At 42.1% G+C, this 21384-nt stretch overlaps 1 protein-coding gene across 2 annotated transcripts in view; it reads right to left on the bottom strand.

The window, feature by feature from the left end:
* The window catches only part of JAK2 (Janus kinase 2), a 1290985-nt gene that overhangs the window by 182976 nt on the left and 1086625 nt on the right, over positions 1 to 21384 (bottom strand). For both annotated transcript variants that reach the window (XM_086961493.1, XM_086961492.1), the window contains 2 exons: positions 7874 to 8001; positions 2442 to 2580 (listed from right to left, as the gene is read on the bottom strand). In XM_086961493.1, coding sequence (XP_086817619.1) covers positions 2442 to 2580; positions 7874 to 8001 — 267 coding nt within the window. The remainder of the gene's footprint in view (positions 1 to 2441; positions 2581 to 7873; positions 8002 to 21384) is intronic.

Genomic DNA, 21384 nt, shown 5'->3' with positions numbered 1-21384 from the left:
GATGAATGTTTGCTTATTAATGTGTTTTGTTTGACAATGTCTTCTCTTCTAATTGTGACTGTCCTCCACATTTTTGTTTTCCCTTTCTAAAACAGCTAACACTCCCCTCACTTGGAAACCAACACTATCAAATCAAAAAGGAAGACCTTTTGTTACCAGATCAGATTACAAAACGTAGGTAATAACATCTCAGAATGGCCTATAATATTGAGTCTGGACAGCCAATCTACAAATTTAATAGGCGACACCATAAATATCAACCTACTCGTTTTCACCATAAAATACCCATCAGTACGGATACAATATGCTTCTTCTTCACAGTCTGAAATAAGTCTTGAATCTACTGTGGAAGAAAACTAGAACTGGTTACCATAGCCAGTAACATGAACTTCAAATGAATCTTTGTGAGAATTGGACAATCATGATCTAATCCTTCACCATTAATCTATGCATTTACGGTACACAGTGTGATACTCTCAAGGTGTAAATGTCTCTATCATGACTAGAGAAAAAATAATGCTGACCATCGAAATGGATGACTAGATCACCAGGTGAAAAAACCCCGTTCGCTGTCTCTCCATCACTCACCTACCCCCTGCGCTTCGAAACTGCCCAAGACTTTGCTGCAAGTATGCAGGGTCCAAAACCACATTGAAATGACTCCCTCTGTAACAGAGAGCTACATTCTGCCAACAATACTATCATACTACTATCATCAGCCTTCAAACTGCTAAAGAATGCACCTCCAAATGTCAATGACTACTGTGACTATCGTCAGCCCTATTTGCAGCCCTCCGTGCTACATGATCCGTATGCCGACCAAACTCCTGGTTCTGGCAGGATACATTCTGACATCACACATCCATGACAAGACCTAACTCCATGTTCAAAGACCATCTTGTAGGGTTGAATCCACGTGGGCTACTACACTAAAGCCCACTCTTTCTGTCCAGAGTATTCATATCTCTCCTGCCTACAAATGAACTACAAAACATTGTGTTAATGTCAGCAAAGAATACAAAGACCACAGAGCACAATCTCCTCCTCTCTCTGTGATGCAAACCACTCCGGAGCCGACCCATACACACCAGGTCTAACCCCTCCGAATCATTCCTACCTGATTAGTTCACTACAGCAGGTACCACAGTTCATTCCATTTCCACTATCTCCAGAACTAGACACCTCAGACAAAATTAGAGATCCATTTAACCAAGTAAACACAGAAGCAGCTCTTCCTCTGTTACTAGAGACCTAGGACATCAACTCTGACTTCCTGAATTGTAGGTCTGCAGTTTCCTATGCCACGTCTACTTTCATTAGGACACAATGCTGTTGCAGAGTGTTGGCTTGGTGGCAAGAGTGGTCTGCTTTCATAAAATGGCATCTGTGCACTTGTGTTGCGTTTCCAGGTGTGTCCTACCTTGTACTCATGCTCTGAAGTCTGTTTTCGTAACCCCCTAGATAAGCAGCTGTGCCAGTAATGGGTACACGTCCATGCACATGCATTACCATAACAGAGCATGCTGAACACCATTTCACAGCGACACATGGTATAACTTGGGTGAGTAATACTTCAGGAGCAAAGTAAATCTGCAGCACAGCACTAGAGAACTGAAACAAAACATATACAAATATGCAGAATGTAAAGGGCATTCTGTGAGATTCATGTATGCTAATGTGATGAGCATTTGTGAGTAGCCATGTGATAAGGTAAAGCACTTGCCATCATTTATGGGTTCTGGAGTAGCATGCTACTCGCCGAAAAAGGGGTAGTAAGTGCTATATAGATGCAATTACAATACAATGCAATTTTCTCATGCGGTAGTAGTGCTGCACAGGCAAGAGGCTAATCAGGAAATGTTGTCAAAGTGGGCACTGAAATGAGGAAAAGGAACAAACCACTGTGTTTTTATATCTATCCATAAGTCAGTGCAGGTGCATTCTTTTCCCAAAAGCTTTTTTTCATCGACTCACAACAGTTCTCAATTACCTGCCCTGATACAAGGTAAGTACGTGTTTCTTCCTACGTTACTGTACGCCAAATGGTGTTGGCATTTTAGTTGTTAATGCGTTCTAATTTATTTTTGAGAAGCCATTCATCCTTTATGAGGAAACTCATAAAAAAATTAAAAATTTCCATCCCTCCAATCATTATGGATGCTCCTGCTCCCTGGCTTGCAAAAATCAAGCAGATAGAAGCGATTCAGTGTATGGTGTGCGCAACAAATAGTTCCGTTCATAAGACGAAGAAAAAAGAAATGGCTCATTGGAGTGAGTTGCCATTTCTTTGCACCACCAGCCCTGGCCTAACCTACCTATGGCTGGGTTACAGCGGTCCTGGGACAAGGGTGCGCTGGAGTAACGTGCTAACCAGGTAAGAAGGCATTAACAACGAATGCGGGATGAACAGAATTGGTAAAAACAACGACATGGCTGCTTACTTTCTTTTGGCAGAACGGTAATACTGATCCCCGGGTCACTCAGCTTGATGAAAGGAGGCGTTCCAGCCTTCCTGTCTTCTTCTCTAACCAGCAAGATGTTTTTGGAGCACACGTTACCATGGACGAGGCCTTTGTCTTCCTAGAAAATACAATGGACATTTTCAGAGCTTAAGCATTAACGACAACATTTAAAGAATTAGGTCTTCACTAGTAACTTAAGACTGAAAGTTTTAGATCTCGCCTGACAGCTTCTGTCTCGATAGCCTGTTGTTATTCCCCAAAAATCTAACAGAATATACATCCACAGAGGGGCTTTTGTTCAGAGGGATTCATCACTGGTCTGTTAAATTGTCACACACATTTTGGTTTTGCCCATCACAGCAGACATCTGGTAGTCGATCAACCCATCTTACCCACTGTACCCCCTTCACTCTGAGTGACTGCAAAGAGCACATTCACATTGTTCACATCTGCATAGAAATGGTTCCATTCTCTTCAGTATCACAGCTGGTTGAAAGTGTGGTTTCGATTTTATTTTTACATTAACGTGACAGAGCTTTTTGCTTTGCCTGCACTTCTTTTTAACATTCATATTATTGAGTGCTGTTTAAGCTGCACCGTAGCAGCATAGGCCTTGAGTAATTGGTTAGGTGGTTATTTATTCTTGTCTCCTTCATAAATAAATAAAACATAATAAAACGCTTAGCACAACTGAAATACTTCTTATTTAGCCCCTTCGAGGCTAATGACGAGCTGGGCTCGTCATGGCGCTTACCTGCCGTGCGCGGATGACAAGGCCAGCTCGTCATGAAATAAAGTAAAACAGCAATTCCCAGCGCAGGACGGGAAAACGCCTAGCAGCCATGTGGTTAGATAACTTTGCTAGTAAAATGGTTGAATAACAGATTTTCTTTTTTAATTCCACATTTATTTTTTTCCAAGCATGTGGCGGCCAGGTTAGGGGAGGTTGGCCAGGTTTTAGACTCCCCAGGGAAAACACTGTCTGTTCCCCTGCTGCAAGGGTCGGATGGGGACCAGGCTGCCTTTGCAGAAGCGAAAACCGGTTCAGTGACTACAGACCTCAAATTATCGGGGGGAATAAAGGGTTTGTAGAGTCATCAGAAATGCTAGAAGGACAGAACCAGCCTCTAAAGATGGCGAAAAAAAATTACTTGAGTGGTGCAATCCTATAGTATGACCCACAGATATCCACAACTGCTGTTTTAATAGGTGTTAGACCCACCGGGACTGGTTGATAAACACTCAAACTTAAACAAGCATTGAAAATGCAACAGGTCTCACCTTTGGCTAAGTTAAAGCCATTTGCTTTGCTAATGGTATTCTATAGCAAAGCAAATGGCTTTAACTTAATCAAAGGCGAGACCTATTGCATTTTCAATGCTTGTTTTTTTTAAGTTGCTATGGCCTTTTAAAAGCTATTCATGGGTTTACCACACCAACCTCGCCTCTCAACAAACGCTAAGTAACTTATAGACCATTATTCTAGTTGAATAATGTTAGCCACTGCCTGTCCAGCAGCATTAACTCTTTCTGAAGTATACAAGCTGCCATCACGCTTACTTTCCAAAAGGAACCATATTGTGTGTGACATCTCCAGCTGATCATGTTTTCTAAAGCAAATCATGTTACATTTTGCGACTCATAATTTTCTGTTCTGCATGATCCGTTGAGAAAACAGTTAATACTTGCTGGAAATGTCACATATGACAGCTTCTGCTATGTTAAGAACATTTTTCTGAACCTTACTTTAAAACCAAAAGCAGTTTAGGAGATGGGAAGCAGCAGCTGATTGCGTTTTTATGTGTGACTCTTCTTTATAATTGGTGTTTTAAACAGCATACTTCAAAACTCGGCTGTAAATTGTTGCACGCCGGCTTCCTTTAACTCTGGCTCCGTCACGCGCGCGTGCACTGTTTAAAGTGAAAGCACGCCGGAGCCAGAGTTGAAGGAAGCCGGTGTGAACAAGATGGCGGCACGCTGTCCACTGTCCCACGGACCCACGCATGCTGTCTGCTTTGGACAGATGGCAAGAGCAGCCATCTTTGTCCATGCAGGCGTGTGCATTAGCCCACGGTGGAGAATTGATTACAAAAGGTCCTCTCTGGCGAGAGCAGAGCATGCGCTACTTTCACCAGGCAAGACCTAAAAAGGGTAGGAGGGTAAAACAAAACAGGTTACAGGTGGATACCACAGTTCTGAATTGGACACTGCAGATCATAAAGACCTGTGCCAGTAACACAACCTAAAGCAGTCTTTGCAATCCTATTCTTGAACTAGATGCCACCTCAGAGCCATGAATTAAAAAAGCGCGAGTAACTTTGGCAGTGCTGCAAAGAGCACTGCGGGCAGGAAGACTGGCCTTGCACAGGTGGTTCTGCTCACATGGGGACGGGTGCACCAAGAGCTGAAGTTCAGTGCTGAAGTCCTTCAGTTGTGCACAGTGCATACTGAGGCAAAGGTTCCTTGCTTTGACAAGAGACAAAGCATATCATTGCAAGATCGAAGAAATTTACAGAACAAAATGATCTATGGTCTCAGAAGAGAGTTTATGATGTTGGCTGTCCAAAAATGAAACTGCCCTAAACAACGTCTATGAATGGACGTTATCTGTACCAGGCACAACCTAACAGCCATAGAAAGTCATAAGTTGTGACTTTATCTGTCCTAAAACACTGCTCATACAACAGATGATGTTAAGGAAGATATAAAAATAGCATCATCAATAAAAATCTGTTCACCTTTTATCTGTGATGGGGATCTTAACACCATGTGTCTACCCTGTGAACAGAATGTATCAGACATTGCGAGAGGACAAGTGTCCTGAGCTGTGAGGCAACAGTTCAGGAGACCTAAGGCTGTGCTCCTATCAGTAGAGAGATTTAACTTGTTGAGCTGACCACAGATCAGACCCAGCACTTAAGGTTATGCTGAGTGCAGGTCCTTCACTTAATTGTGTGGGCATTGATGAAAGTCACCCTGTGAAATGTAGAGCTAGGTGTGTTGAGTGCAAGCCCAGAAGCATGACTGATGCGGAGTCTGTACTCAACAACCCTCCACCACCAACACATGGCTTTTACGAGGACAGTTCCTGCACCCTGAGACTGATAGGTACAGTAAAGTAGGTTCTCGGGTATGACACCTTCAATAATGTTACTGATAATGTAACTGGCTATATGAGATCAATGGTGATGTATTATTACTAGCGATACCGCTGATATGACATCATATATATATGTGAGGTCATGAGATGCGTTTTGAGGGAATTAGGGTTGCTCACCATAACTGCCCTATTCAAAGTGATTTTTGAGGTTTTGCTTTTAAATGATAAACTTTTCTGCATTTGATAAAATTTTTCAAATGTTTGATGCAACCCAATCAATTTTATCTGCACATAATGCAATGAATTTGGTGAGGCAGCCTGATCCAACTTGCAATACTTTTTTGGTGTGCTGAAATGACTTCCAGCAGTTTTTGTCAAAAAGAAGAAAAAAAAAACAAGGAGTCAAATGTGGAAAAATGGATAGATATTGCTCTGCTGGTTAAACTGCAGTTTCAACTGAAAGGAGTTTGTTAGTAATTTTGGCAGTGTTTGACGAATATACAAGGCATTAGTTCTTTCTGCAAAGTTTGGTACTCCAGTTTTGTGAAGATCCGTCAAGGTAGAGAAGTTTGGAGGGGGTCAAAAGGTTTTGAATTACTAATCACATTGCTGCTGATTGCCAAATGTAGACAAAATGTGCCCTATAAACATACGGTTTACTTTAAAAATGGTGTGTTAGGGTTTGTGCAGATTCACCAAGAAGGGACAGGGTAAGAATGTTTAAGGGGTCGGTTATTTACATTTTCAGTAGCACAGAAATTTTACTCTAAACCAGATTAAAAACTACTGAATTAAAGTGCGCTAAATTTGGCACAAAAATGGCTCTCAGCTAGGTCCTTTCTGTGGCTTGGAAGAAATCAATTCACATGTTTTCAGGTATGCATGTTTTAAAATCGTGTAGGGTGGGAATTGTAGATTTAATTTGTATTCATAGTTTGACAGTTAATTCGGAAAATATTTGCGGATTACGATGAAATGAGGATCTGAGGGTGAATTGTTAAAACTCCTCCAAAAATCTGGAATATGTAGTTTTTTTCCAGAAATAGATCAGAGTAGTTGCTTTACATATCATGCATATACCTTATCTTGTATGGTATCCAACTCAGAATGGACAATGTTGCAAAGTCCACTACATCAGCTACCCAAGTCGCTTCCCTTCTATCAAAGCTAGCAGATTTGGTTAACTAATTCTGGCATTTCCGCTTGAACTATTAAATCTCAATTTAACCCATGTACCTGGCAGAACTTGCACATTTGTTTCTGGACTGGAACTACAAATGGATCCCATGGTTTGGCGCTAGGACTCCTAATTATTTCGAGATGTCATGAAACATTGGGGCTATGTTAAACAAATTTCTTTGCCATAAGGTGGTCCACAACATTCCCAGTTCTTGATCTTGAGCCGTAGCCAGAAGAAATGGGCTCACATGCATTTCTAAAGGACAGGAGACAAAGAACAGACCTTTGTCCCATTCATGAGGATTACCCAAACTAATAGCTTGTTCAGAAATGAGATAAAATGGAGATTGCTTTTAGTTATTCACTTTTAGGCAACAGACAAATGGTTTCCACAGTTGCTGGAACTTTATATTAATTATACATTCCACCTTGCCCCAACTTACTACCGTTGTGATGAGCCATCTTGGCCTTCTGCAACCCATGGCAGGGGACAGGTTTTAGTGAGATGGAGGATTTGAGGAGAAAATACAGAAATGCTGACATTTTGCAGGGGTCTATACTGTTCATCGCGGAACCCTGGTCTCAGGAACAACTACAAGTTATAAGTCAGCCTGGGCTAAAATGTCAGCTTGGTGTGTGAAATGGTGTCTCCATTGTCTCTCGAAGGATGTAGTGCCCATCCACGGTTCCCTTCTAGACAAAGGGAATGAAGGCAAGAACTCTGGAATGAAAATTGACAAAAGGCTCACCTTCTTCCAAGCACATTTCAGAGACTCTTGTGCTGTACATGTGAGTGGATTGTGGCCATGTAGCCTTTGCTAGATTGCATTTTGACCCAGGTATTTTTGGCAATGTGATTGCCATTGACTTTTGCATTTTACTACTCTTAGGTGAAGAGAAAATAACTCGAAAACTTCTCACCTCCCTCTTTTTAATATAACCAAACCGCTTTTATTCATATGCATTCAAAACCTGCATTTCATTGTCACTTAAATTATTGCATGCCATCAAAGAGCAAATAACTTCCAAGACATACCCTGAACTAGATTAGCAAAGGAAAGATTATGAGAACCATCGACACAATCAACAGTAATTAAGCAACTTTCTGTAGCACAAACATAAAATGACTTACTAAAAAATGCATCGCCCAAGCCAACTGCTTTGCTACTTCTAGCTTCCACAAGATGTTTATAGAGTTTTTATTTCTTTTCAAATAAGTGTCCAGGGATCCAAATTTGACATACTCTTGAACAAGAATATCTGAAAAATAAATGTGAAGAAAACTTGATACAACAAACAATTTTTTAATTATATGAAAATGAAGAGATACTTCAAATGACTCAAATGATCAGAAGTAGTATTCTGATTTGGAAGCAATTGATTCAGTATGTGCTTTTTGCGTAATAAACCTCCACAGTGGTACAAATCAATAACTGCAATCCATAGAAAAAATAAACCCACTTTGGCAAAAATACCTAGTACAACAGTGTCTCAAGACCGCAGGGGCGGATTCTCCATTAGGGCTCCGGGGCTGCGCCCCCCTGAAATCATTTCCTTCACATTCCTGTACAAATATTAAATAGATCGGTTTATTTAGAGATACAATCGTACATCCAAACAAATCAATATATTTAAGTCTGGGCTGTCTGTCCCAGGCTGCCTAACCTGTCTCGCTCGTAATCAGGAGACAGAAGCCAGGCAGTAAATCAACTTTGTGAACGGCGGCGCACAACGCAGGGCTTACTGTTTTAAAGCACTTCATAATGAACCATTGCAGTCTATGGCAGCATTGTCTATAGGCCAGTGACGCTGTCAGCATTATGGTTTGGGGCATTGGAGTCTCCCTCCCTGCGTAAGAACCTTTGAAGTCAATGAGCCCGTGAAATTACAATATGCTGATTCAATCAATTTTTTATATGAAAGTCACCAAATTGATAATTCTAAAATCAACAGGTATAATAGAGTCAGAGAGTATAGCAGGCAGTAAGGGCTTCACAAGTGAGGATGATTTGAACAAATTGGGAAGAACTAGAGTCTGTTCGTGAGATGTGCATCCGTGAGCAAAATGGATGAACAAGGTATTTGCTGAGGAAATCCTTGTTTTGCCTCCAGGTTATGGATTATTGCCACAGGAGGACCACCTCCGTCCTTTATGCTTAGGAGATTGATAAATTGTGGACCAATGTTATTATGTTAAAGGGTTTCAGCACAGCATACATAAGCAAGTGGGGGTTTATTGGCAGTAGAGGGAATACTAATGCAAAAGAAGGGGACCCCCTCTAAGATTACAGGAAAAGGTCAGGGAGAAGAGGGGAAAATTGTCAAACCAGAAAAGTAATCTCCCTCCTGAGCAAAATAATTATACAATGGAATTAATCCAAGTGAGCACTGTGAGCGCCTAGATCAATGTGTTAACCCAATCAACAAAAATTATTACAACAAATCTAAAAAATATAAATTTTTTACTTTAATTTCTTTTATCAAATATGTTTTCATAAATATACAAATCTATAAATATTTTTCAACATAATTAAGTCACAAATCGGCACAAGTGAAAATACATTTAATCAAATAAAGAAACCCGGGAAGAGACAAACACCAGCATCACAACAACCCATTCATACCCAACTCACACATATCCAGACAAACCTTCACATTCATAACATATCTGGGGAACACAATTACGGAGTGACAAAGTAATTGGGATGACCAAAGAAAAAAACTGCACAGAAGCACTCTCCAGGCTCTCTCCAGGCTAACGCGAGCATGTTACGGGCGGATCGTGAGGTGGACACCGGGCTGTTTGAAAAGTACACTATATATTGAAGCAGATATATTTCGGAGGTTTGAGAGGAGAAGGAATATTGGACCATTTACAGCCTTTGAAGTACTCTATGTCCATTACTGGCCTGTGCAATACTATCCCCTCGCTACGCTGGACCAGTGCCATATATGTCCTGGTGGCATAAAGAAAATCTTCGAGTAATATAGGCTCTTGATCTGATTAATTACAAACAAAGGAATGTCTCATGGGGTTTAATTGCTTAAGACGCTGAGAGTGGTGTCAGCACCTGGTTGAGGACTGCTTTGCATATCCGGATTCTATATTTAGCCACGCATATCAGTACTAATATAGAAGGTTCCAGTACCTATTGTTTGAGTGTGTATTCTTCCCTTCCCGGGTGGAGTGGCCTCGATTTGGGCTCTATATCAGGCAGGTCCTGATGAAGGTGACATTTTATCAGCCTCCAGCCACCGAAACGCGTCGACCACTGCCTTGAGAACATCCTGCTTCTGTGCAGTTTTTGTCTTTGGTCATCCCAATTACTTTGTCACTCCGTAATTATGTTCCCCAGATATGTTATGAATGTGAAGGTTTGTCTGGATATGTGTGAGTTGGGTATGAATGGGTTGTTGTGATGCTGCTGTTTGTTTCTTCCCAGGTTTCTTTGTTTTGATTAAATGTATTTTCAATTGTGCCGATTTGTGACTTAATTATGTAGAAAAATATTTATAGATTTGTTTATTTATGAAAACATATTTGATAAAAGAAATGAAAATAAAAAAATTATATTTTTTAGATTTGTTGTAATAATTTTTGTTGATTGGGTTAACACATTGATCTAGGCGCTCACAGTGCTCACTTGGATTAATTCCATTGTATAGTTATGTTGGTCATGAGGGAGATTACTTTTCTAGTAGAGGGAATACTAACTAAAGCACACCATGTGAGCCCTAACAGTGCAGAAAAGAAAAGCCAGGTTTTCAAGTTTTGCACAACGCAGCAGGATGCATCAAAAGTGCACAGACAATGAAATGTAAAGGGAAGAAAGACTCCTGCCGCCATTTCTCTGTTTCAGAAAGCGGCACCTTGAGAAGCAACTGCGCATAAAGTAAATAAAGCCATCTCAAAGGAGTGTAGTTTTGAACCTGTCCGACTGATGAAAAGTGGGGGACTACTCTTGAGGCCCTTGCGAACCATTCATAAATCCTTTAAAAATTCAGGCCTGGACAGGTAGTTACAGTGATACTTAAGCAGATGAAATTTAACACGGATAAGTTTTTATGATATCATCTTATGTTAGTACAATGTGCAAAAACTGAACATTTCGAATTGCGCAATGATTTAGTAAAGAGCCCCACCTCCTCCTTGCAGGAAAAGTACAGAAAGGCAGGAGCCCACCTGTGCACCATGTAGTCATTAATTTATGCATCAATAGCAACTGTTATTTATAGCACCTAATCCTAGACAAAATAAAATAGTTAAAAAAGCCAAGTATTCTTTCAACTACTGAAGCTAAAACCTAGGTGTTTTGTTGTGATGACCTGTTTAGCGTCAGCTTTAATTACTAGACAAAAGCCTGTAACAACAGATTGCAAGGGGCTGTGTGCAGACTGTCACGCGGAGGTTTTAATTGCTATTATTTCGTAGGGAACATTTGTCCTGGTAGAATTTAAACAAGTTGAGTGTCCTTCCAAGATTTCTGAAGAACAACTACGTAATAAAACAAATGACACTTTGCATAGATTTGGCAGCTTTGTTCTGCATACCTACTTCTGGGGATGCCGAAGAGATGGGTGGACCACATGGCATTTTAAGATTTTGTAAAATGACATACCAAATACATATGCACATGTTCGTTCACCCTGGTTTAAAGAAACAGCGCACATCTATAAAATAATAACACTGAGCAACTATGTGTGGGACTGGAAAACGTTCCTGGCTTGCATACAATTGAGGATAGTAGCTGCTCTTGCTAGCTCTGAAATAAGGAGTCCTGAACAAAGCAGCAGGTAAAGAAAGTACACTCACTGCCATTCCCTTGAACCCTCAGCATTACGTCGGAGGCTGCTTAGGGACACGGGGTCGACCCTGTGATGCAAACGGAAGGGTTGTCCTGTCGCTGGGGCTACATCTTGCATTTTGGTGATTAGTTGTCCAAGGTGCGGCCATTCATGATTAACATTTAGAAACACCGCTCTATCCCATGTTGTCTCCTGGTGCTAGTCTTAAAATCTGCCTAACTAAACAGAGAAGACTGCAGCTTTTGCATATCGCCCAGTAATATCCGAAAACATTTGTCATCGAAAGGTAGTGCATTTCCATTGGAAAGGTAATGCATTTCCACTGCTACTCTGCACAGATAGGAGCGCCCTAGACAGAGAGTTTTATTAAAATGCAAAAATATTAATGTTAAAGTCATGTGATATGCTAATGTGCAATTTATATTGAACTGACATTTAAAATATGCTCAATGAAGTATGAAGCTGTACTTCTTCACCCTCGGCCCTCCCCGGCGCCAGACGGTAACCCATAGTCACCACTCAAAGGCAACCATGAGCTCCCAATGCATCGACAAACCCCGATCCGGACCACACACCACGCCCCCACGTTAGACGACCATACCCCCATTTTACATCTCCTTTTCGTTTTTTTCTATCTCTTGTTGTTCATTTTCTAATGTCATCTTATTTACTAAGCCGACACGGCAGGAACATTTGTACTGTATTATTGTTAAGCTGCAGGCAACACTATACTACTGTAAAATGTGATACGTCCCGCGACCACGACAGACATCCTTGAGATGTGGAAAAATGCATGATGTAACATTTACGTTTCCTTTCATCCTGTGAATTCAATAAATGATATATTTTAAAAAAAATAAAAGAAAAAATGAAGCTGTACTTCTTTAGTAAGTCATCAAAATGCCTAAAGCGGCGTCTTAGAGCCACCGAGCCAGCCGCCATCCCTCTACCTCTATCTCAATCGCAATCCTGTAACGAGTGCCAGCGAGTGACGGTGAGCAGGGAATGGGGCGAGCAGGGGATTGAGGCTGCTTCTGCTTCGTTGTTCCGTGCTCCTGGCCCAGTGCAAGTGGCGGTAAACGGCTGCAAGCCCCCGGGACCTGTACACGAGGGCGGGAGACTGACACCTTCAGCCTCAGCGTTGGCCTGCTATCCACACGCCCCCCTCCGCACCCTAATTGCAGGAGCAGCACAGGGTACAGGAAAGGAGGGGGGCGAGGGGTGTGAGGGGCCACAATCAGTCAACTGCCATCTGCCAATAATTTTACAGAAAGCCCACGGAAAGCCCCCTCCTCGAAGAAATAGGAGAAGGAACAAGCTTTTGGTCCTGTACTGCCCTTCCCTCCCCCCCACTCACATATCATATCGCCGTGTTGGTCTGTGCTGGTCCACGCCTAGACCCCAGTACCTCACCATCAAGGGGGTACAGGGGGATAAGGAGGCGCAAGGAAGAGCACAAGGGAACAGCAGCACATCACCAGCACCAGCGGTGGAAGGAAACCGTACGCAATTATTAAGTGACCCCACTGATTTACAGAGGGAATCAGTACTGCCTAAGGCCCAGAACAGCTCACGGATCCCCGTGGGGAGTTAGGAAAGCAGTAAGGAGGAAAGAGGCAGTGGCAGGGGGTCAGCGGAAGTAAGCCTAGTCATCACATTAACTCCAGCATTATTACGTCTATTCATTGATCCACTTCCACCTCGGCACCCAAACTCCTAATTCTTCTTCCACGCAGTTCTGACATGAGGTCTGGAAGAGTAAGAAGACCCCTCACAAGGCCTTCTCTCAAATCAAAAAAGAAGGCAGCCGTACAGGCAAACCATGGGAGTAAATAAGCATCAGAAATAGTTGACCCCAGTGGGTGCCACATCGAGGACAACGGTACCATCAGTAAAGGTGATATCCAAGAAATAAATGTCAGTCTAACGGTCAGCCCGAAAGACAACCGAGCAAAGAATTCGCTACCTGCAATGGACTTAGGAGGTGGAAACCAGCCGAACGGAACCCCCAAAAGAGTTAAAGGAGCCAAAAGGAAAAAGCTGGACGAGATTGTGGACATAGGTATAGATGGTCAGTCATTTAAAAAGCACACGAGTCTCTATCAGCCAAAAATCTATACAAAATTTACTTTTCTCAAAGATCCTGGCAACGTAATTTACTCAAATAACGACATCATTACGGGTCTACAATCCCCACTGCGACCGGATGTAGCGGAAAGCCAGTCAGTAGCAGAACGTCAGTCACTCCAAGCAACTGGAATAACAGTCATTGAAATACATAACTCCCAAACTGAAATGGAGACAACAGCCCTGGAAAACCAGAACGGGGGACGGAGCACAAGGGGGATAAAATGGCAACAGTGCAGAAGCAACTGAATAGTGGCCAGCTTAGTCGCCACACCAACTCCCCATCATATGCAGGGCACCCGGAACAGAGCTCTGGGAAGCTCACGCCCGTGAACGATAAGAACCCAGAGAACAAGTGGGCTGTACAACCTAAAGACCTTCCTGGGCACCAGCAGGCCAACAACCTGAGAGAACACCCCCCCTCTTCTCTAATTTCTCAATTACATCAGTATCTTCAGGGCAAATACGAAGGAGCATTCACAACCGGCCATGTATCATACTGCATCCCAAATAAGCAACTAGCCACGCATCATGACAACCTAATAGCTGAGGAACAGCAAAGGAGCTCCAACCCACTAACTCACCCTTCACACCTGCCAACTGCGGACCTCAGCAATCCAGACAGCGAAATGACCTTTCTGGCATCACAAGAATGGGAGGACCTAGTAGCCTCATATAACGTAAAGCCTACCCACAACAGCTCCATTGAAGAGCTTGCCTCCCCGCCTATCGTATGGAGTAACGGTCCCACTAAAACATTTTGGGCAAACCTATTGAACACAATTCAACTGTCAGCCACAGCACTGCAGTATCAATCAGACAAACTGGATTTGCAGTTGATCGTCCTCCAGGCGCTAGCAGACGCCACAACAGGGATAGAAAATAAACTATCAGATCTTAACGGCCTTATAAAAAGAGGGCATGAAGCAGCAAAACTATCACAAATAATAGGAACTGAATGCACCTGCTCCCCGATAATTGACAAGCTATCAACATTAACAACAACACTAGGGAACCTCCTGGTGGACTTAAAAGAAAATATAACAATGGACCTAGTCACAGAGGCAAAGACCAGCAGCACAGGTCTCACCCAAAAAACACCAGGTGGCAACATCCACCACATCGCCAGTAAGCAAGGGGACTTATCCCCAAAATCCAAAAATACAATAGATGATTCCTTCCTGAATACTTCTACCAACGGCAGGGACGGCGCGGAGACATCTACAAACACACGTGCCCGCTGCAAACAAAATTGGAAGGGCAGGAACAGAAAGACAATAGATACTTGTTGCATCAATGAGATTGAGCCAATAACAACGCCAGGGGACAAAGAAAAAAAATGAAAAAACGAGAAGATCACGGAGGATAAAAAGCCACCTCCTATAGATATCCAATTAACCGACAGAACAACTCTGAAATTAGCAGAGACCTCATTACTGAAACAAGCAAAAGAGGGAGCAGGCAAACAGACTGAGCAGAAAGTCACCGGCCCAGTCATTAATAAGCAACTTACCTCTGCAACAGATTCTGCACACGACACACGGAGTACAGGAAGGAGAGCAGAAGTAATAAAGTCAACAGCATCGTCACAACAAACGCAATGTGGAATGCACGACAAAGAGCAGGCCCTAGGGGTTTCGTCCCATTTCAGCATAGACTAAATAAACACCAATCAGTCAATAAACAGTGCTGATCTTCGCAAGGATACCACCACCCGGGATCAACATGGAATCATCACCACTTACAACGACACGTCATATAGTGCCGAACCCTGAACAGTGTCAATCAACACACGTCAACCACTTATCCGTGCACACCGTCCCCAGGAATAAACGAGACAGACATTATTCTGTTTATCCCCGAATTCAAATCTAGAGGAAGGGTGGACACCTTAAACAGGGGCAATATACTAAGACTCATCCACTCAATGGAAAGCCTATCACACATTAATACAGCAGATCTGCTAGCAATCGAATTTCACTCACCGTCTGACCAACGAGACAGTGAAACAACAAAGTCGGTATAGAAAACAAAAGAATTAGCAGGTCAAATCTTAGGGAAAACGCTCAGATTCTCCAAATGGGGAATACAATTGGTACCGGGAAAGAGACCTGCTTATCCCACCCCACTCCTAAAAGGAAGCAACAAAGATCACCCAAAAAAAGTCAACTAGGAGCACGCAGTAACTCCCCAGGACCGAACGACATTCTAACATCCTTGACAACTTACCCCAAGCTGGGCAAATATACGGCGGACAATACCCGCAGGTGCCACAAAGTGACAAAGGTCACCAAGCCAGTCCTCCATAAAAGCTGACATTCCAAATACAAAAATATGCATTTGGAACACAAACGGCCTGACTAGCAAACTAGACGACCCAGACACACTAAACTACCTAAAATCATTCGACCTGATTTTGCTCCAAGAAACCTGGGAGGAGAAAGAGTTCTCTCTTCAAGGTTACTCAACTCAAATCCATCCAGCCATAAAAAATTCGTCTTATGGTCACAGCTCAGGAGGCCTGGCATCGCTAGCTTCAATACTTGCCATAGGAAAAATGGAAGTAATACAGGCAAAAATTACACCTCCAAGCGCCATACAGGCAATAGTAATAACAATCAAAATAAACCAGGTTGTCCAACAACTGCATATAATAAACATATATTTACATCCTAAGCATAGAATAAAAGGCGCGGGAGAACTGGTCACCGAGGTGGCAAGACTGATAGAAGAAAGGGAAATAGAGAACTTACTCCTGGCAGGTGATTTTAACCTTCAACTCTTCGGAGACAAACCAGAAGACGAAATGGTACAGGACCTTAACATCGCTTGGGGAATTCCTAATCAAGCCTCACTCACTCCCAACAAGCAAACAAGATGCTCAAGTCAATAATTAAGAGGCCTAGAGCAGTTAAATCTGAGGGTATTAAATGGTCGATTTGTAGAGGACACACCTCCAGCATTTACGTACTTCTCCTCAACTACCTCTTCGCACCTCGACTTCACCCTCGTAACACTGTTTGACACAATCTGCTCATTCAAGATCGGTGTAAATGGTGAAAGCGACCATCAACCACAGGAAGTGGAACTATATGGCACCAGAGGGATTGACCTGGAAGAAAGAAAAAACTGCCGGTACGGAGCACACCACCAACTTCAAACTGATAAGGTGCAAGACTAACAAATTAGAAGAGCTTACAATCAACACAAGAGCGATCCTGCACCAGATCTCAAGCTTGTCAAGGAACCCACTAGAGGCTTGGGTAGACTTCGTAACAGAACTTGGAACAACATTTGCCACAGAGCAAAAAACTAACACTACGAGCTCATCAACCCACACAACAGCGAAAGTAACCTCACAGGAGATAAAAAAACTAAAACAGGAAATAAACCTGATCCTTAGGAAGCTCCGCAAAAAATCGAACAACGAGCCCTTGCATGAGGAGCTGCTATCCCTAAAGACTCCACTCAACAAGTCAGTCTGGGAAAAGAAAAGGAAAATCAATGAGGACCTCTGGGCGAAAATCGTATACGATTCAAAACAGAAGAACAGCGCCAGGTTCTGGAAAACAATAAAAAGCCTTCAACGTCCAAGCCATAAAGGAATAAATTCCTACGTATCCGAACCCAAATGGGCTCGCTATTTATCAACACACTTCAATGACAAAATTCCTGAGGGGGGCTTACTTAGAGGAAAAAACCTAACTACGAGGATCATAAAGAGTAATATGAAAATGACAATTAATCATAGAACACATGCAAACGAAAACAAAGACACTATTCTGGTGAAGACATCGTGCAATCCTGCAACGCTGGAGAAAGACGGAACATCAAGCTTTAGACCACCTTCAGGTAGTGAGGATAAAAAACAAACAATAACAGCAGCCAGGATTAAGCAACAAATATCCAAAGGGAAACTGGAAGGAGCTCCCGGGCCCAATGGAGTCCCGCCAATAATGTACAAGTACGAAGCCAACTTCTGGAGCGAGACACTGGTGCCACTCTTCCAGGAAGTCAGGGAAACAGCGACGTGCCCTTTAACCTGGAGAGGATCAATACTTAGTCTGATCCACAAACAGGGCGATAGGAGCACTCCAAGTAATTATCGCCTCATCGCTCTAATTGACAAAGAGGCAAAGTACTACGCGGGCCTCCTCCTGGAAGAACTAACACATCATTCCCGTCAACCAAACAAGATTCTGCAGAGGATAGGGCACAATCACAAACATCATGGCGTTAACCCTACTGACAGACGCTGCCAAGACAACCAAGAGCTCACTATTTCTATGCTTTATAGATTATAGTGCAACGTTTGATCATGTTGACCGAAACAAACTCTGGCTGAAACTAGACAAGTGGGGGATACAGGGGCCACTCCTGAAGCAGCTGATACTACTCCATACCAACACCTGGGTCAAGATCAAACTTGGTAGCGGGACGCACCTTTCCAAGCAAATTAACACCACTAAAGGTCTAAAACAAGGATACGTCCTTGCCCCCATGTTGTTTAATCTTTTCCTCGCAGACTTGCACGGAGAAGTGGACAAAACCAACTCACACGCGACACAGCTGGGAGACATCTCGCTATCAAACCTCCTTTACGCCGATGACCTGGGTCTTGGTAAGTCGCTCCCCAATAGGACTGCAACATCTCTTAGACACTACTAATCAATTTTCAATAAATAACGCTTTGAAAATTAACTTAAACAAAACGAAAGTTATGTCAGTGAATTACAACAAATCAAAGAAACTGGCATGGTCCTTGAATGGACAAAGGCTGGACCGAGTCACCAACTATAAATACCTTGGCGTATTATTAGACAGCAGAGGCTTGTTCAAACCCCAGCTAGAGGCTATAGCACGGAAGGGCACTACTTTTCATTTCTCAATGAAGCCGTTACAAAAAGTTCTCCCTGATCGATCATTTGACCACCTCCTACAGGTGATCAAAGCACGCCTCCAGCCTATACTTACATATGGAAGCGAACCCATGCAAGGGAAGGACGCTAATGCTCTAGACAAAATAATCAGCAGAGCATATAGGGCAATCTTCCGTCTGCCAAACTATGTGTCTCCTGCCTAAATTCGCCTCGAATTTGGCATTGAAAAAAATAAACGGTGGAGAGAAGAGGCGCCTAAATAAAATGCTGGCGCAAAATCAAAGGCGCGGAACGAGGAACCCTAAACGCTCATTTATGGACAGAACTGTCAATACGATCAAACTCACCCGCTAAGAAATACCTTTTAAACTCTTTGAAACATCTGGATTTAACTAGCCTTTGGGAGTCATAAGCTGACAACAATAGTTTCAAAAGGGTGGTAACAAAAGTCACCAAACTGATATCATCTATTGAACATAAAGAAACCCTGGCCAAGAGGGCACATGGATTGGCCATGCTGAAAGATAACAACGCCCTGAAACCGCATGAATATTTGAAAATGGGTCTCAAGCGGAAGACAAAAGATACATTTCTAAACCTGCGTTGCAGAATTCTACCAATTCTACCTCACTTGGCACCATGGAAAAGGAGGCCAGACGAACATCTTTGCCGTCTTTGCAAATCAGGGAATGAGGATTTAATCCACATATTCTGCATCTGCCCTAACCCGATAGACATAAGGTGCGCCCTATTTCGATCACTTTGGAATTAAAAAGGTGTAACAAGCTGCAGGCAAGCTGTGATGACATGCTTCAAACCTGAAGAGGTCCAGTTAAATTGTAGACTGCCGAAGTATTTTGACATTGTGTCCACAAGACTTACGAACTAAACACACGGCGCAGTGACTAACAGCATGTAACAACTTGCCAACCAAGAAATAATCTGCAAAGATCCTGCCAAGTCAAAGCACGCAGAGTACATTGAGTCACACTTTCAACTCCATATGCGGATTACAGATATTGTAATCGAGAATGATAACTTAATATGGATTTAAATACCTTTTTCCTTTAATAATATGTGTTTTTAAGTTTATAACGATTTTAATGATGTATGTTTTATATTGTGAGTTTTAATTAGCTGTACAATAAAGTAAGTTAAACCTAAAGCAGCACTGCTTTACTGATGGCTTACTAAAATGTGCGAAGACATGTATAATTGTTTATAAATTTACCTTACCCTGACATGCCTTTAATGAAAACTTCACATAACACTGCAGAATGTTTCCGTTTAACAATGTTTTGAAAATGTTTGCTAGAAACACTTTATCATTGAATAAAATAGTTCACACAGGAACACAATGAATGAATAAGACATTTTGACCCTGTTAACATTTTTCGCACTTTTTAATGAAAATATGTGGTGCTGAATAATATTTCGCTACAGGAACAGATTGAATGAATAAGAGATGTTGACCCTTTTAACATTTTTCTCTCTTTATAATAAAAATATGTGGTGCTGAATAACATTTTGCTGCATCTGACGTTTCTATTTCACAAAATCCATTGTTAGCTAATATAAAATTTGCTTTATTAAAAGGTTAGGTTTATTAGTAGTGGTTACTGTCCCTGTTGAACCGAGAGTAAAACAGACTGAGACCTTTTCAAACATTCCAGATTGCCCCACCACCTGTTGTTCAGACACCAACTGTAACTTCATCTGGTGTTACTGCTTCAATTATTACTGTTCCGGTACAATTACCACAAATTGCAACTGTACAGACAATGCTTAGGCCAAATGTGATTGCCCTTATCAACATTGTCCCACCTCCATAAGGTCAAGCAGCTGTTGCAGGAGTGGCTGCATCTGTGTTTATTCCGACATCCCAAAATTCAAAGATTGTTGCATGGAAACTATCACACATGATTCAATCATTGAGAGATGGGGGAAGGATTGTCTTTATAACACCATTAGTCCAAGGAGAGGCACATTTATTTGAGGGCAACATTTTCCCACCATGGTTTGAGAAAGCGGCAGGACTTAGAAAGATGGAAAGTGCAGAATGACAAGTTGCCCCAGAACCCAAAAGGGAGAGACCACTGAATGTTTCAAAACTAAAAGTCAAACTTGAAGAAATTATAATGGGATGTTTAGAGCATGACCATTTAAATCAATATCAGAAGGAAATGATTTACACGAGTAAAGACATTACAAGACGTGCAGCAATCACACATGATAAATTGACTTATCGAGCCCAAAAGTATGATGTTGACCTTTCAAAACATTTTCCTTTACAGAGAAGTCACAGAGTTCAATAAGATGATGGAGTAATTGAGACAGTGTGTTCTTCAGATATGCGTTTACAGGTAACTGTTTGGCAAAAATGGATTCTTCAATGGAGTGATTTTGAAAAATTAGAAATTAAATGGTCCAAAAAAAACTATCTGAAGAAGATGGGGAAAATAGAAAGTCATTGACAGGTTCACAAGAGGAGGAAGAAGCTTCAACTTACTCACTTCGAGAGATAGCGGGTGGAGTGTATGCCCATGTATCATGGAGTAGAGGTGATTTTGCAGTATTTACAAACATTTTCCAAAATTGAGAGACAAGCCTGTGCAGTGGTACACACAGGTTGACAGATCTGTAAACATCTCAAAGATGTTGTGGATGGATTTAAATGCGTTCTTTGACATTGTGGTGTCAAATGATCTGTGGGCCGAAAGTAAGGTTGTTGTACAATGGCCACGTGAACAGCCAACAAAAGAGGTAAGCACTAATGCAGGATCTCCTGTAGTTATGGAGAAGAATGAAGCAGTGATTACCTTCCTGAAAG

The sequence above is a fragment of the Lissotriton vulgaris genome, chromosome 3_1 (assembly GCF_964263255.1).
Source record: "Lissotriton vulgaris chromosome 3_1, aLisVul1.2, whole genome shotgun sequence".
Taxonomy (NCBI): Eukaryota; Metazoa; Chordata; class Amphibia; order Caudata; family Salamandridae; genus Lissotriton; species Lissotriton vulgaris.
This window is presented reverse-complemented; position numbering and strand designations above follow the sequence as displayed.